Consider the following 16,773-nt stretch of genomic DNA (forward strand, 5'->3'; position numbering starts at 1 on the left):
AGCAGGCAGTGTAAAATGCTTTTAGATTAGGTAGCATAACTGCACTATACATTTATTTTAAATGTGCAGTACTGTGCAAAAGTCAGAGATTTAATTTCTAGTCAAAATGTCCACATATATTCAACAGAAAATTATACAGAAGCCTCAACAACTACATACAATATTTTTTTAGTGTGTCTTCAGTGTATCTACACTTTGCCTTTATTACAGCTTCCATTCTTTTTGGAAGACTTGTTTTCAGTTTTTCAAGGAAATCTTTAAGGATATTTTTCCACACCTCCAAAGTCTTAGAAGTTGGTTGCATTTTGTGCTTTTCACAATCCAAGTAATCCCAAACACATTCAAACACATGATGCTGAGGTCTGGACTCTGGGGTGGACAGTCCATTGTTCTAAAATTTCTTCTTTTTTGTCCATTTCTCAATAAAGCCTTGTTGACAGCTACACATCCTTTCAGACCCATAGCATTCATAGGCCCACTATGTCTTGCACGATTGTTAGGAGTTCCATTTTCTCTGTAGCTTTTAATCACTTTTTGAACTCCAGTTTTGGAAACTCCTGGTGTATTTATTTTATTTTTTATTAAACTTATTTTCCTTTGAATTTCTCTTTCCATAGGTAAGTGGAATATCTTAGGTCTCCTCCGAAATGTCTCCTGAAAATAAAAACTTGCACTTAATAGCTGTTTTCAGTGGAAATAAATGAAGAGTGGTCTCTGATTTTGCACAGTACTGTATAACATACAGAATGGATAACAGACAGACGTCTGTGCCTGAAGAGAGTGTTTGGAATACACAGTAAATCTCTTCTCATGTTGGAGATGTTACATGTTACAGGGTCAAATCAAATTGTTGGCAGGTCTTTCACGTTTAGCTTCCCACAGAGATTCTATACCACAGTAATCGGTTCCTCATCACTGCATGCAGTGTTCAGTTCACATTCATATCACAGTGTAAAAGAGGATAAATGAGGTTGAATGCAGGTGGGTGAAGCAGTGTTGAGGCAGGCTGAGCTGGTACCTCTTGTTGGGGTCTTTGATAAGCAGTCCTGACAGCAGAGACTTGGCATCAGCTGAGAGCGTTCTGGGGAACTTGATGTCCTCCATGAGGATTAGCTCAAACAGCTTCTCATGGTCCTGATTGTAGAAGGGCAACCTGCCACACATCATCTCATACATCACCACTCCCAGACCCCACCAGTCTACTGCACGGCCATAATCATTATCTTCCAGCACCTGATGAGACACACACACACACACACACACACACTGTTCAGTCACATTTGTTCCATACTGTAGCATTCTGTTACGTTACACTTTCACTCCGAATGTTCTTCCACTTAACTATTCTTCTAACTTTGCTTTTATTCTCACCTACCTTCCACAGAGTCATTTTTGGATGGTGATTTATTCTGAACACAACAGTGACACTGATGTGTGAAAACTCCAGCAACACCACTGTATCTGATACACTCGTACCAGCACCACACACACTACCATGCCACTACTATGTCAGTGTCATTGTGACCCAAAATTATCTGGTCAACAGCAGTCCTGTGGTCATAAACTACACCAAAGATGAATGGAGTACATGGTAGCTGAAATATGTACTTGACAACAGATGAGCTATAGTCAGTAACTGTCCACTTATATAGTGGACCTACAAGTTAGGTGTAGCTGATATTGTGAGGAAGTGCAGGTGAGGTGTTTCTAATTAAAGGAATGGTTAGGAATCCAACGCAATTGTCCACTTACCCCAGATGTATTCAGTCAGAGACATTCTTGTTGTCCAAATTTTGCTTCTTCAGTTTAGAACTGGAGCTACAAGACTATTGTTACTAACAAACACTAGAAGTCAATAATCACCCAAATTTTGTTCAAACCACATCCGGGTCTTGTTGATATGGTTCAGGGCACAATATGATGTACTGTGAACAAACATGAACAAAACTTCACCGTGTAGCTGGGCACTGCGGGCAGCAATTTTAGACAATATGCGTATTGTGCCAAAGTCTGCCTCCCTTTTGTATGCATGATGTAAGCATCTGGACACTACAACTTACAATCATGATTTCTGTTGATCTTTTAATAGATAATTGTTTAATCTTGATTTTTTTTAACTGAAGATATACATTTAAAAACAGAAACAACAGAAATCTCTAATGTAATATAGCATTCATGTGTCTACATGACATGGGTGCATGCTAGAGAGAGTCAGATTCTGCGAGGGAGGCTGAATTCGTCACAACACTGTTGTCTGAAATACTTGCCTACAGTGTTCAGCCTCACAGGGAGGTTTTGTGTATTTTCTAGTTCACAGTAAGTCATACTGTGTCCTAAAACACATCCATGAATCTGCATGACCTTATTGAAGACATGCGTTTTGAGAGAAGTTTTGGGGATGGTTGGAGAGAAGTTTTGGGGACATGCAGAAAAAATATGGGGGACTATCAATTTCTTGTGTTCGTTAGCAACATTAGCCTTGTAAATCCAGTGCTAAACTAAAAACGCAAAATCTGGACACCAAACACGTCTTGGCTGATTGCCTACATCTGGGTTAAGTGGGAAATTGTGGACATTTTGCCAAACCATTCCTTTAAGAGGATGCAAAGTGTATAAATGCACAAACACTACGCATTAGCCACAAGGCTACATCTTCACAGACTGTGGGACAAATGTCTCACAGTAAGATGCAGACAGTTGAAAAAACTGTTTCTCCTCATTATACATCACACTGAAAACCTGTATTCTGACAAGGCCCATCATTTGGTTATTAGAGCAAATCTGATCCACCATACGCAGAGCTGAGTGATTATTGTTAATGACTGGACAGTGGTAGAAAGCTGCTGGTAAGGGTGGCAGCACTTCACAGAGCCGTGCTTAACTCGGCTAGTCTCTTCTCAAAAAATCCCTCACTGATAAAAGCTGCTGAATTGTCGACTATGTGAGCGGCTCGGGTCAGCGGTCACTCCATCCAAACACTTTGTCCGCCTGGAGCCTTAATGCAATAGCCCAAAACTCCACACCGCTGGATCAAAGCTGTGCTCAGGAAGCACTTTATGCACCCCCCTCCCCCGCAGTTGGGTTGGGGTGGCAGAGGCAGGCATAGGACAGAGAGGCTGCTCTTCAGAGGGAGCTTCCTGATTAATATGTCTGACTAATGACAAGACTGGCTGGCCGTGAGCCAGTTAAGCATATGCTGCGAGTCGAGTGATAATGATGTCTCTTCTCTGATCTTTAAGAGCAGGTAGACCCACGCGAGTCAACATCGGCCTCCGTCTCTGGCAGCCTGATTAGGGGAGCAGGACGTACTCGTGTGCTCTGGCAGGTAAATGTGGAGCCACAGCCTTCTGGGCAACATCTGACAAAACACAGCTCGATACTCCAACAGTAATTATGCACAAAACTACATGAAAACTGCAGACATTTCTTGAGTTTTGCCACAAACTGCAGAATGCTGAAATATTCCACAGTTTTTGGCAAAAAATATTATATGAAATATTCTCAGTAAAGACACTAAATTTTGTAGTGGAGACATATACAGATGTCAAGCTAGCCAATTTAATTTAAATTATTTTCTTTTTTACAAAAAATATATATTAGAAAGTTTCTGCATTCTGGAAAATGCTGAATAAGTACATAGAATGATGTCATGATTTATAATTGGTTTGTGCTAAGCTATTGCTTTTGTCATTAATGACATTATTTCCTTGTAAATAACGGCTCACAGTATATTCCCAGACAGACCCACCTCGTTCAGTAAAATATGATTGCTCTGGACAAAAAGCTGAACAATGTGCATCCTACAAAAAGTTAAATGCATTATATTAGATAAAGAGCTGACTGTACAATAAAATTCCCATTATTAGCCTTTACAAGCAGCTGTAGCTGAAATCAGCCCTTACAAATCAGATCACAGAATGAAACAGAGGCTGCGGAGAGCAGGTGGACTGCTCACACTCCCCTCACAGCATTATTCAACAACTCTCACATACAGCTAGATGTATCATCTACAGCTATGAACATTTCAGACTCATAGATGACTTTCTTGCCAAACGCTGAACAGACACTCTGTACAGGAATACAGGTCCTACGTGGTTTGTGTGTGTGAGCATATGTGCTGTTGCTAAATCCGAATTCTTCTTGCTTGCGCTTCAGTAGCACATGGCACTGTGAAGGAGGGGGAAGTCAAGCAAGTTGGTTAGATTAATAACAGTGATGCATGCATAGTCGACAGTGGCAGGCTGGGGGTAACGTGGTACAAAGTCACACGTTACAGTGATGTGACTACTTTTTTCTGTAACAATGTAGTGAAACAGTTTAAACTCTTGAAACCACATTACAGTAACTGAGTTAAAAGCGTGTTACTTGCGTTACTCATATGTCTCTAAAATAACTAATAATTTGTGCAATGCGTTTAAAATGTACATTTCCTCTATACTGATTATCTGTGCCTGTTCTGGTATGTAATTTGCATTTGTGTGCTACGGATGCATATGGATAAAGATCTCCATGATAAAGAAGAAAGAGCAGCAACCTCACCTATACAGACCAGACTCTGTTCTTAAAGCTGTTTTTCAACTGTTTCTGCTGGTTTTAATTTCTAGGTTTTTCAAACAGCATTTACTGTTCATAAATTTAACCAACATAACTGTCTGTCTTGATTAAAGTCAGGGATTGTGATAGGCCTTTAAAATGATGTTTACTGGCTGTTTATTTCTAAATAAATTGAAAGCTCTACTGAATTTTCCTGTGGACGTCTGTAAAAAGATTACCTTTTCTATGAAGTAATGAGCAAGGTAATCCCATTACAGTAAGTAATTTGTAATTGATTACTTTTTTGGAGTAACCTAAATACCTGAAGAAGACTGTAGTTTCTGCAGGAAAGTTACTGGGCAAGACACCTAATGTTATATTTGCTTAGTGTTGTAAATCATTTGTGGTAAGAGTGTTTGCTAAGTGTATAAATGTAAATGTGTGTTTTTATCTATGCTGGGGTTGGGTAGAAACAGAATACATGTAACAGCGTTATGTAATCAGGATACAAAAAAAGGTAACTGTATTCTGTTACAGTTATAGAACAAAAGACAGTAATCAGATTATAAGCACATTATAAAAATAGGATTACCACAGGATTACATTCAAACATATATTTCGTTCAAAATTGTGTTTTGGATGTCACACAAGAGTTATTCATTTAGGGAAGGGGCTGAGGCGGACCTGAAGAAGAAGAATCATCCTCACAAGTAGCAGTTCGCCGTCTTATTTGGCCAATCTATAAAAATTTGAATAAGTATTTTATTTTTAATGGCAGAACTAAGATCTGCAACGTTTTCTCAAATATTTATAAATCAGACGTTTACCCTAGTTTTACATAACGCCTGACGCTAACTAAGAAAAATAAAAGAGGAACAGGAAGATAAAAGTTAAAGAGTCTCACGAATGGTAAAGTTTTTATTTACAAATGATGATGAATTACCCATTTTATCATTATTTATAAGTAAAACAATCAGCACCCACTTAGGTTTTGTGTGAAATTAATGCCATTTTAAACTCGTACGGCACAGTGACTTGTGTGGGCTGCTGAAACTGCTGAGAGCTGATAAGCGACCATAAAGAAACTACATTGCAAACAACGATAGGCAAAGTCTAAGCACAATGCACTAATATGAAGCATTCTGAGCCAGAACAGGCCTTTTAGCAGAACACAAATGATGGACAGACTTCTCAGAATGGACTCTATTTATATTTACTGTTGATAAGGGGTCTCAAAAGAGGACTGACCTTTTGACTTTGGTATAAAGCGTAGAAAATTAAGTCACCTGTAATATATAATTTAGCTTCATAAAACAGAGCAGTTTTCCTGTTTACCTTGTGTTGAGTTAAAAATCATCTTGTTAAAATTATTTTTCTCTTGTCTTTATTTAACTTTATGACTTTAAAAAGACAAGTAATCCAAACGCAACAGAAAGTACTCAGATTACATTACATTACTATAGTAATCCTTTGGATTTGGTTACAGATTACAATTTACCAGGTAGTCAGTTATCTCTACTGGTACTGGTACTGGTCATCAACACCAGCCCAGAAATTCCATATCCTTATTTAAATGTATATGGTTGTGTGCTAACGAGGATCATGAAGACTGTTGTGTGTATGTTGCGCGTGTGTGTAAGGAGGGACAGGGCTGTTTGTCCTGAGAGAGTGTGTGAGCAGCTCGGCTGCAGGCAGGGATGCGATTAATACACACAGAGCCAGTTGGGGTCCCCCCTGTTCCAGAGCCGCAGGCGGGGAGGAGGTGGAACAGGCCCCCGCTCGGACGGCCATGTGGCACGGCTGCTGTGCCCAGGACCGGGCCCTTGGCAAGGCCGGCTGCAGAGGGAGCGGACAGAGAGCCTGCGGCTCCACCAGCACAGCTCCCCAGCAGGGCAGTGGAACACACAGCCTCCATCAGCTTATCCCATCTTGGCCGGCCAACGATCTCACTCACGCACACACACACACACACACGTACACATGTACGCACGCACGTACACACACCATGTAAGAGAGAATGCAACACCACTACACTACAACCTGTATTCAAAGGGAAAACGTCTATTCAGTGTTTGGCTATTAAGGATGGGCGATATGGGAAAAAATAACATCATGAAACTTTTTCATTTTTACAGTACTTAATGTATATCACAAGATTTTTCTGAGGGTTCTAAACAATCTAGCACAGCAAAGCAACACATAAACATGCATCAATAAACTTTAAAAAGGAACAAGAGGAAAAATAAAAAAGAACAGGGATGAACCGATATGACAACTGCGGTCAGATGCCCATATCAAGTATTTTTCATGTAGATATCTACCGATGTTGACATCAACATTTATAAAATGTAGGAAAAAACTAAAACTACTGGTAAGCATTAAAGAGAAATATTTATTCTGTAGGGTTACAAACACAGCAAAAGGAAAATGAAGATATTTTGGAGTCTAATCATCTGTCTGATGCTGATTTTTTTTATGCAAACATCTGCCTATACTGATATGATACTGATATCACTGTGTGCCGCAAAAAAATCTAAAGTTACTTTTTACTTTGCATTTATGCTGGTTGTCCTTGAGGTTGCTGATAAAATCTGCCTTTTTAATGACACACAGTTGTTCAGTGTTTTAGATGTACTGACTAAACCCACTTAGAAAAGCACATTTGTAATTTATCACAATAATAGCAACGTCATTTTGCCTGTGACACATTTCATTGTGTTTTGAAAAGTCAGAAATGTTCACATGAATGGGCTGAACATATATAAACATACATAAATAGTCTCAATATTTATGCTTCAGGATCCATTCATAAACAGCTTGTGTGCTGCAAATGACAATTTTGCTGTACAAAACTATAATGATGGTATGAGCATATTTTTGATACAGAAATAGAAATAATTAACATGCAGGATACAGCTCAAAGGCAGACGAAACACATCTTCAGAAAATAAAGAACTGTTATATTAATAAAGCACAATAAAGCATAAAGCTAATGTGACTGCTTCACTCTCTTCCACACACTTGAAAAGACTCAGCGGAGGCCAAAATGTTTTAGTTAGTAAAACTACTCCATTTTCACTTTTGTAACCCTAAAAGAAAAAAAAATAAATCTTCTTCTACTCATCCTCCACTCTCTCTTTCTCTCCCTCTCTCTTTAATCCCCCTCTACTTTGCATCTCTGGAACTTGGCTCGCTGGCTCAGGCTGTGCTCTGTTATTTTTACACCAGTACGGCAGTATAGATTTCCAGGTTTCCCAGCCACCTTCTTCCAACCTCCCCCATCTGCCACCATCTGCCTCTGTTTAGCGTCTACTTTTTTGTGCAATCACATACTCTTGTGAAAAATAACCAACACTCAAATCATCTCCTGGCACAGCGGCCAGGCTGAGCAAAACAAAATGCCGCGCCAAATTGTCTTCTGTACTTTTTCGAGTGGAATCTATATCCCCCCTTTCCCCCTCCACCTCCACCTTCCTCTCCCACTGCCGCCCCCTGCCCATTCTCCCTCTCCACTCCATAAATATGGATTTAGACGCTGCATTCTGGGCAACCTGCGCACGGCTGGGTGAGGAGAAGGACCTGAGAGTTCAAACTATTGTTCCAGGGACGCGGCACAAACGCAGCAGATCAGTGTGGCGCCCTGCAGCATGAGGGCTGCGTTGAACTGAGCACTGTGCATTTCTCTCATTAGTTCAAAGGCAAAATTACGGAAAAATTGTGTGTGCAATCTTTAAACCTCAGTTTTTTAGTAGCACCTTCAAAACGAATGCTTCATCGCAATTCAGCTAGCTTAAAAATGTCATTCTGCATAGTTTGGAATGACTGCATAATGCTGTCAGATCCTTATAGTACATCTACAGTTCATATGTTTTACTTTTGTCTTTGCTACCCAAGCAAAATGCTTTGTATCGTATTCGATATGGTTTTTATCTGTACACCCATGTGTCTGTGTTTTTGAGCAGGCTCCTTAGGTGTGAGTGGACAGTTCTGGACTGCGTACGCGCGCTGACTCACAGTGCTGCCGTGGCAGGAGACGATTTGTTGTGAAAACGAGGCATCGTTGTTGTCAAATTGCACACCTCCCCACTCCATCATAAAAGCAAACAGCCATAACAGTAATTATTTATTGAGCATCGCCTTCTTTAGGCACTTAAATCAAGCACTGTGAGTGATCTTGATGCCATCATACAGAACCAGGTAACTTAGTCGTCAACGGTCAACCAGCCAGCACAAAATCATTCAGTTAATTACAGATTTAGTCAAGGCAGTTATGAATCAGGTTTGTTAAAAGTAAAACTAGGGATGTGCACGAGTACTCAGTTAACCATTCGAGGTGCCAGTATTTGAATACTGAAATCTCTATTCAGGTACTTGTTCTATTTCAGCCCAGGAGATCAGAGAAAACATACAGACTAACAATTCAATGAAACTGCACTATTGTGTTTTAACAGGACTGTAAAATGTTATGGTATTGCTCATATTTGTGAGTATGTATATTAGTATGTACATTACACTGTATGTATATTACGCTGTGCTACCTGGAAACACGAGTGCCTGAATGTTAGCACACTGCCAAGGACACCGCATTGTTAAGGACAGGTGACTGAAGGCAGATGTAGCACAGCCAGAGCTGATGTGGAGTCTAATCACACATCCTGTGCTGATCTTACTTCCCTTAGCTTTGAGTCATGTTGTTCACCATGTTATTAGATGAATCATACATATCAGAGCCGTCAATTAACAACTCCGGGTGGAACCTCAAAAGGCATAGATATGTATAGATATGTACGTGTTAGCGACACATCAGTACTGATACTGGTATCAGCTGGATACTGTGCTCATTTACTCATACTCATAAAAATGCAAACATCCGATAACATCTGATACCATGTAACGTAAGCTTAGTGTACACTGCTGCGCTAAGACACACAAAAAACACACAAATACAATCAAAGCCACTTCCCCAATAACTGTGGAGACACGTAGGCTAGCTAAACAGAGGTAAAAAGTTGAAATTTGCGGTACGAAAAAAACGTATACGTCGACTTTACTCGTTGACTGAACAGAATTGCGCAGTGTAAACTTTAATACAGTCATTTTTTAATTGACTTTGTAAAATAAGCAGTAGAGAAACTGTACAGTCCTATCAATGTACATCAATGCCTGGTTTTAGTTTCAGTGCACGGTGTGGTACAAGTTAGCAAAGCTGCTGTAGCACAATTTCTCAGTGTTTGCTCAGTACTCAGCGAGCAGAGTGTGTGAATGAAACAGTTTTATTGGTAACTGTCCGTAGACAGAGCTGTCTACAGAGGCTGCGAACAAAGATTACAAGATTTCTAAAATCGCACACTGTACGCTTGGATTTAGAGGAAATTCAAATTTAGTTCAACGGGCCAAAAACACTCCAACAAGACGTAAAACTCGAAACCTCAGCTCTTCAGATGCATTAGCCTCGGATATGATTCCTGATGTCACTGTGCTATGGAGACTGATTGCTGAAAGAGACAGATGAGGAGCAGGGATCAAAACTATGAAACGTCATTTAGTTTCAGCTATACAGAACTGTTTCCGACGTGAAACAAAACCCACTGTTCTCCACTGCAATGCTACTCAATTCAAGGCAACTAATATGAAGTAGCCAGCTAATGCATGTCATTTAAAATCAGCTCGATTTTAATGTTTTAACTGTCAAGGTACACTGCACTCATTTACACGAACAACTACTTATTTCTTAACAGCTATGTTATCGGTATAGGCAAGTACCTAAAAACATGTACTCATACTCCATCTGAAAAAAATGCTATTGATGCATCCCTAGTATGTGCCTGACTTTTTGTTAACCTAAATATATTCGTAAATAAAGGCAAGAAAAGCTAGTACAGATCTGAATTAAAATCAGTGACAAGTGTTAAAGTTAACTGTACTGAAAATGGGCTAAATTGCTAACTCTGCCCTAGGATCTTTGGGAAGTAACATCAGGATATGGATGTGAGATTATATATATATATAACTGTAAGAAAGTCCAAAAGAATTTAAAAATACAACAGCAGTGTTAAACTGCAATGCTCTGTGTTCTGTTTGAAAAGTGATTAAGCATTTACAAACAATGATTTTGCAAAAAACTGCACAGGCACCCAACCATTTTGGACTTGTTCAGGAGCACAGTGGGTAACGTAAGTGGAAATTTAAGTCATTTCTCTGAAACGCTAATACGTTGGCACATCGTCCACTGAGGAGAAAACACCTTGTGTAAGAAGATAAGTCCTCATCAGCATCCAGTGTTGTACAAGTTAGCTGTAGTTTTAGCCCACATCTGAAGAGGCAGCCTCAGTTTTGTCCAACACAAAAACTACAGATTTCCCTCGGCTTTTTTGAGTAATAAAACGTTTTCAAATGGATTCCTCTGCTTGCTGCTATTTTGTGTGCTACTGGTTTTTGCCTCTTTTGTCATTATTTTCCTGTTTTTCCCTTCCTATTGTTAACCGCATATCTGTTTATGAACTCCTGCAGATACTCAAATATCAAAATTAGTCAGAAAGCACATGCCTAGAATCTACACCAGTTCTTTGTGGATAACACTGTGGTGTGTTATAATTCACTGGACCAGGAGATGGACCACACTGACTATAACATACTTTAAAGATCAATATTTACAAAATGCCCTACATCGATACTCCACAAATGCCCAGGGCAGATGCTGAAAAACAAAAAAGCTCACAGTCACAGCTGTATAAATGTATTTATAAATACAACAAACATAGAATTATTCAAGGATTCCCTGAAAACTTCACTAAAGGGCATAACCTTCAACCCTCACACCGTCACACATGCACTTTGGGTACAGCATAGTGCAGGAACGAAAGAAGGATTCTTGATTCCATCACATCATCGTATAAAGTATTATTGATTCTGTGGTGTGTGGTGTATCTTTCTAAGGCAGTGAGGTGGAGGAGGGCCATGATCTCGTTACCTCAGGGGCCAGGTACTCTGGTGTTCCACAGAAGGTCTTCATAGTAGCAGCATCAGTGATTCCTTCTTTACAGAGCCCAAAGTCTGTGATTTTAATGTGGCCATCCTTATCGAGCATGAGATTCTCCAACTGAGGAGAGAAGAGGGGAAAAAAGAATGAGTACATATTGCCTTTCTTACAGTATGGGATAGTCTTTTGTTAAACTCAGAATCGCTGCTTGTTCCGACAGATTAGAGAACATGTTGACGCCTGTATGAATAAACCATTTACTCCATCTACATTTCATATGCCATGGCAGAGAAAAAGGAACTTCCAGCTATTCAACCTTTCAATTTTAATGGCGAAGTCTTTTTTCAAGTTTCTTGGCGCCTCTACCGCCGGCTCAGTCCAAGGCTGCAAGCAAAACACTGTGTCATCTTCCACAGCCGCCAGAGTTTGATATCGCCCAAAAAAGAAGCTTCAAACTCTAGAGCTTTTAATTACATTTTCCATGTCCCGTGCCACATGCTGAAATAAAAGCAGTGCACAGGAACCGAACTGGCTTTTGCAAAAATATGTGATTACTTCCCTCTTTCCTTTTTTTCCTTTCTTTCATTCATTATTTATTTATTTTTTGTTTACCTTGAGATCCCGGTACACTATCTTGGCGGAGTGCAGGTAGTCGAGGGCGGAGACGATCTCGGCGCCGTAGAAGCGTGTGCGGTCCTCCGAGAACACTCGTTCTCTCGACAAATGGAAAAACAGCTGCAGGATAAACAGCAGGGACAGGATTGCAATAATTACTGATTTATTGGAGGAAATTAACACAACACAAACTGCCTCCCATCGCCATATTGAGATGATAGATGGCGGGGCCCTCGGAGGACGCCCGGCGAACCCAGACAGCAGCTGGCGCATCATCCCCGGCTTTCCAGAGAGAGGCCGGCGCGGCCTGTTAAATCAGCATTTTAATCAATACACCAATCTTGTTAAAGGCAGCGCTAGCGCGCTCACGGGCTAACGTCCCATCAAAGTGTCAGGAGCGCGCCTTCCCCCACAATCATCTCCCTCAATTTTTTTTTTAGGGAGTATTCCCCTCTCTCCTGTCGCTTCCCCCAGTCAGATGTCAAGGGTTTCTGTCAAACTGCTTGGCCCTCATTCTCGCTCGAGCTCGTCTTCTACAAATTACCCAGGAGCCTGGCTGGGAGTCTTTGCTGTTTAATTGCTGTGGGAGGGGGTTGAATATGGCTGTCCGGGGAGCGCTAACGGGCCCGCTGATCAGTCGGGGAAGGAGGGAGCGGAGCGGAGCGGTGCGGTGCGGAATGGAGCGGCGTGGACGAGGACAGGTGTGCCTTCATCAGCGCACTGGCAGCTGTGAATGTGGCAAGGCTGAAAGGGGGACAGACTGCGCTGGGCTGGTGGCGTGGAGGTGAGGAGCTCTGGCTGGACCAGGCTGGGGGAGCAGGTGACACTACAAGCTGAGGGAATGAGAGCGAGATTGCCGCCTCCCTGATTAAACAGCACCGCTGATGGTGGAATTTCATTTATCAAAACCCGAGCCCCAGAAGATGCAAGCCCTGTGCTCTGACTTGTGCCAATGAAGTCAGGGACCTCAAACTTTCTCCAGCAGTAACAGATTAGTTTCAGGTTTTCGAAAAAAAACCCCCAAAAAAGTCACATTTTCAAGAGTCATCATAACAAACAACGTTTATGGTGATGTTTAGAAGTCACGCAAAGAAACAGAAAACCATAACGCAAGACTGAAACAAGTGAAAAAGTCCAGATTCTAAGGTTTCAATCAAAATCATATTTGTATTTGTAAGTAGAAAAGCAGATATTTTACCATGAACTGTATTTTTTCCACATTGAAACATCTGAATATAAATCCAAGTATGTGATTATATTTAAATAGCACAGCAAAACAATATAATAACTTTAGACTTTAAGTAGAGGTGCACTGATCAAGATTTTTTATGTCTGATTCCCTCTACTTTACAGATTATTATTATTATTATTATTATTATTATTTTAAATACCCAAACCACACAACGCTCCTTATTCAAGTTGCATCTGGTTAAGCCAATTTTGTCAGTTATCAGTTTCATCTTTGCCATATCTGCATGACCAAAACACATCCGCCAGGAGTTTGTATAAATTTGAGCGCAACAGTTGAACAACCTGAAAAAAAGGCTTGATTTGCAGTTAACTAACAAAAACTCCTATCAATATCTATAATACCTATAAAAATAGAAAATAATAATACTAGAGAATAATCACACTACACAGTCACATCAATACCAGTCTATATCACATTCAAAGCGTTTGTTTATTTCACATTTTATTCTTCCCTATTGTTGCAATTTTATCTTTTATCTTATAAAGTTTGGTCAGTAGGGATAGCAGTGCACTCACTGCTCAAGCTCAAACTCTACCTATGAGCACAGCAATGCCTCCAGCCGCTGAATGCTATCATTTAATTGGCTACTGACTGAGCTACTTACTGCATGAATAAGGGCGTGCTTCATGTAAATGATAAGTAAATGAGGTGCTGGTAGGCTTGTGCTTAATTATATATTTTAAGATTCACCATTTATGCTAAAATCTTTATTTATTTATATATTGTGCGAAAGTTTCATGAATCAGAAATTTCAGTAATTTGTATGACATCAATCAAAACTACATTTTCTTTTTACGCAGGTTTGATAAATTAGGGCCATTGTGTTGGCTAAATGAATTAAATGAGACACCAGTACCAGCACTTTCCTTTAGCCAAAGTTGCACCATAACACTAACTGCTCTTCAATGGGCGAAATAGCCATTTTTTTTTACTCTTTAGTGAAAAATCAGTTGCCTTTTTAAACAACAGGAATCAAATGAAGTACTACAGTGAAAGTAATAGATAACTGGCTGTTTAGCACAATGAGTCATGCATAATCATGATTCAACATTTTGGTACAGGTGAAGGAGCAGATTTTAAATACAGTGTGAGTGCACTCACCTGCCTCACATTATCTACAACATAAAACGGAACGAAGGTTGGCCAAATTCAAAATGATAAACTGACTGATTGCTTGTTTGTGCAGCACTACTTTTATGGGTTAAAGGTGATAGCAAAGACCCACAGTGTTATTCCTCATACATAAGGATACTTCACTCACCCTATTAATACACCTAACAGTGCTCACTGGAACAGTTCAGCCTCTCCAAATGTCACTTATCATCGAGCAACAGACAGGAACCACAAAGCACCACAGCTTTCTACAGAGAGATCTGAGCACACACAACTGCACACATACCTCTCCTCCGTTGACGTACTCCATCACAAAGCAGAGGCGGTCTTTTGTTTGGAATGAGTACTTCAAAGACTAAAACAGCAGGCAGAGACACGCCATTAGAAAAAGCACCCAACAACTTAGCATATGTCTTTGCATACGCAAACATGGAAACGTATGTTGAGAAAGAAGAATCTTTTCAAACCACACGCTAAAAGTGACATTCTTCTCCCAAGAGCACATTAAAAGGGAAAACACTTGAGCAGAAGCTCTGCTCTTTACTGTGGGCCTTGATGCTAACTTTGAAATCAGGTGAAGGTGGAGAGGTAGCAGCATCTTGCGCCGGGTAAATTGTTTTGTGTTTTTTTTCTCTCTCTGAACTTGCTGTGTATCAAATGTGGCACACAACAGCATCTGGAGTGTCAGTGAAATTACCTCTCGCTGGCGACTTCTCAACAGATGTACAGCTACATTTGGGCTGCTAATTTATAACAGTTTATTCTCTGCATTATAATTAGGCTCTTGGGAGAACACAATCATATATTAGATGAGCATTGTGAAGCTTTAAGGTGCCGACAACTACTGTATGTGTGGGTGCTGTATGCTCAGTCATTAGGGAGCAGATGTACTCACAGTTAAGAAAGGGTGTCTAGTGTTTTTCAGCACTCGGCTCTCGGTGAGTGTGTGAGCCACTTCGTCCTACAGGAGAAGAAACAAAAGGAGAACTTACCTCCTGATTTTCTTTCCTAACATTTCACTAATGAACTATACATTCTGTACAAATTCAGTGCAGTGCTGTATTGCTGAAGGATTTATAAAGGGTGTACACTTAATGATGGCTATGGTTATATACATAACCAATGCTTAAATGGTTCTTTGCCTTTCAGAAAATGGTTCTTTTTATGTGTGCCTTTTTTAATGATGTTTCATTCAGTCGTTACATTCTCTATTTCATTAATTATTACTATTAGCAATTGTAGCAGTATTAGCTGTAGGAGTAGTAATAGCAGTAGTAGAAGCATTCTGTGCAACCTTCATGATAGAAAACCTTTTGAAAATGATTCTATATGGCACATTCCACCTATCTGTTACAGTTAAAAACACATTTCGGACTTACTTTGACTTCAGAGAAAAACCCTTTCACTCTAACTGTCCCTCCACCTTAATTAGGAACATTCCATTTTGTCACAAAAGAAACAACTATAACACCACCAAACTTTTCCAAATGTTTCGGTAGTGAAAATTTAAGCTAGCTTTGAGCAGAACTAAAAAACGCTAGCCAGTATATAAGTAGCAAACACAACTTCGAACAGTTGTACAGACATAAAATCAGAATATTTGTATTAAAACACAAAAAAGTTTATTTAATTGCAGAAAAAATAGGTTTCAGTAGTGACAATTCTTAATGTTACACGCTGATTTTCAGACGTTGGGACCCGTTTACTTCAAAACAATAAGATCTAACAGCTCACCATGTGGCCATAATGGACAGGGATGCAGCCTCACTCCCTACTCTAAAATGCAGAGGTGTGGCTAAAATAAGGATCCGTTTTAAGACTAAAACTCTAAAAATGAAAACTTATGATAAATGTACATCTTTCCGGTCAAATTTAAATGCTATCAAAAAGCATTTTAAAATGCTCTTTTTAAAAACAAAAAATGACAAAAAAAAAATATTTTCACAAGTTCCACCTCCCAATAGAAAGTACCCTGTAAATGGTGATTTTGCATATATTTAGCTTCTTATTATCACTATTAATGCCTTAGGTTTTGAAAAGATCATAGCATAATCCTGAAAAGGTCTGAATACTAAATTGCTTAATACTTACTAATTTTTCTCTCCTTTTTTTTCTGTGGTACTGCAGTTCTACTCATTCAATAGTCCACGTAACACTGAAAAGGGTTCCGCCATACTTAACCCTTTTTGCTAAGAGTGTAGTATAACATACAGTATTATCCTCAAAGATTCTGTTTTTTAAACTTTAACAATGTTCAAAATATTAACTCTTACATATTTCA

At 39.7% G+C, this 16,773-nt stretch overlaps 1 protein-coding gene across 3 annotated transcripts in view; it reads right to left on the minus strand.

The window, feature by feature from the left end:
• Positions 1–16,773, minus strand: part of akt3a (v-akt murine thymoma viral oncogene homolog 3a) — a 127,661-nt gene that overhangs the window by 4,859 nt on the left and 106,029 nt on the right. For all 3 annotated transcript variants that reach the window (XM_036573844.1, XM_036573845.1, XM_036573847.1), the window contains 5 exons: positions 15,388–15,453; positions 14,779–14,847; positions 12,125–12,247; positions 11,504–11,632; positions 1,019–1,233 (listed from right to left, as the gene is read on the minus strand). In XM_036573844.1, the coding sequence (XP_036429737.1) occupies positions 1,019–1,233; positions 11,504–11,632; positions 12,125–12,247; positions 14,779–14,847; positions 15,388–15,453 (602 nt within the window). The remainder of the gene's footprint in view (positions 1–1,018; positions 1,234–11,503; positions 11,633–12,124; positions 12,248–14,778; positions 14,848–15,387; positions 15,454–16,773) is intronic.

This window comes from Colossoma macropomum, unplaced genomic scaffold (genome assembly GCF_904425465.1).
Source record: "Colossoma macropomum unplaced genomic scaffold, Colossoma_macropomum, whole genome shotgun sequence".
Taxonomy (NCBI): domain Eukaryota; kingdom Metazoa; phylum Chordata; class Actinopteri; order Characiformes; family Serrasalmidae; genus Colossoma; species Colossoma macropomum.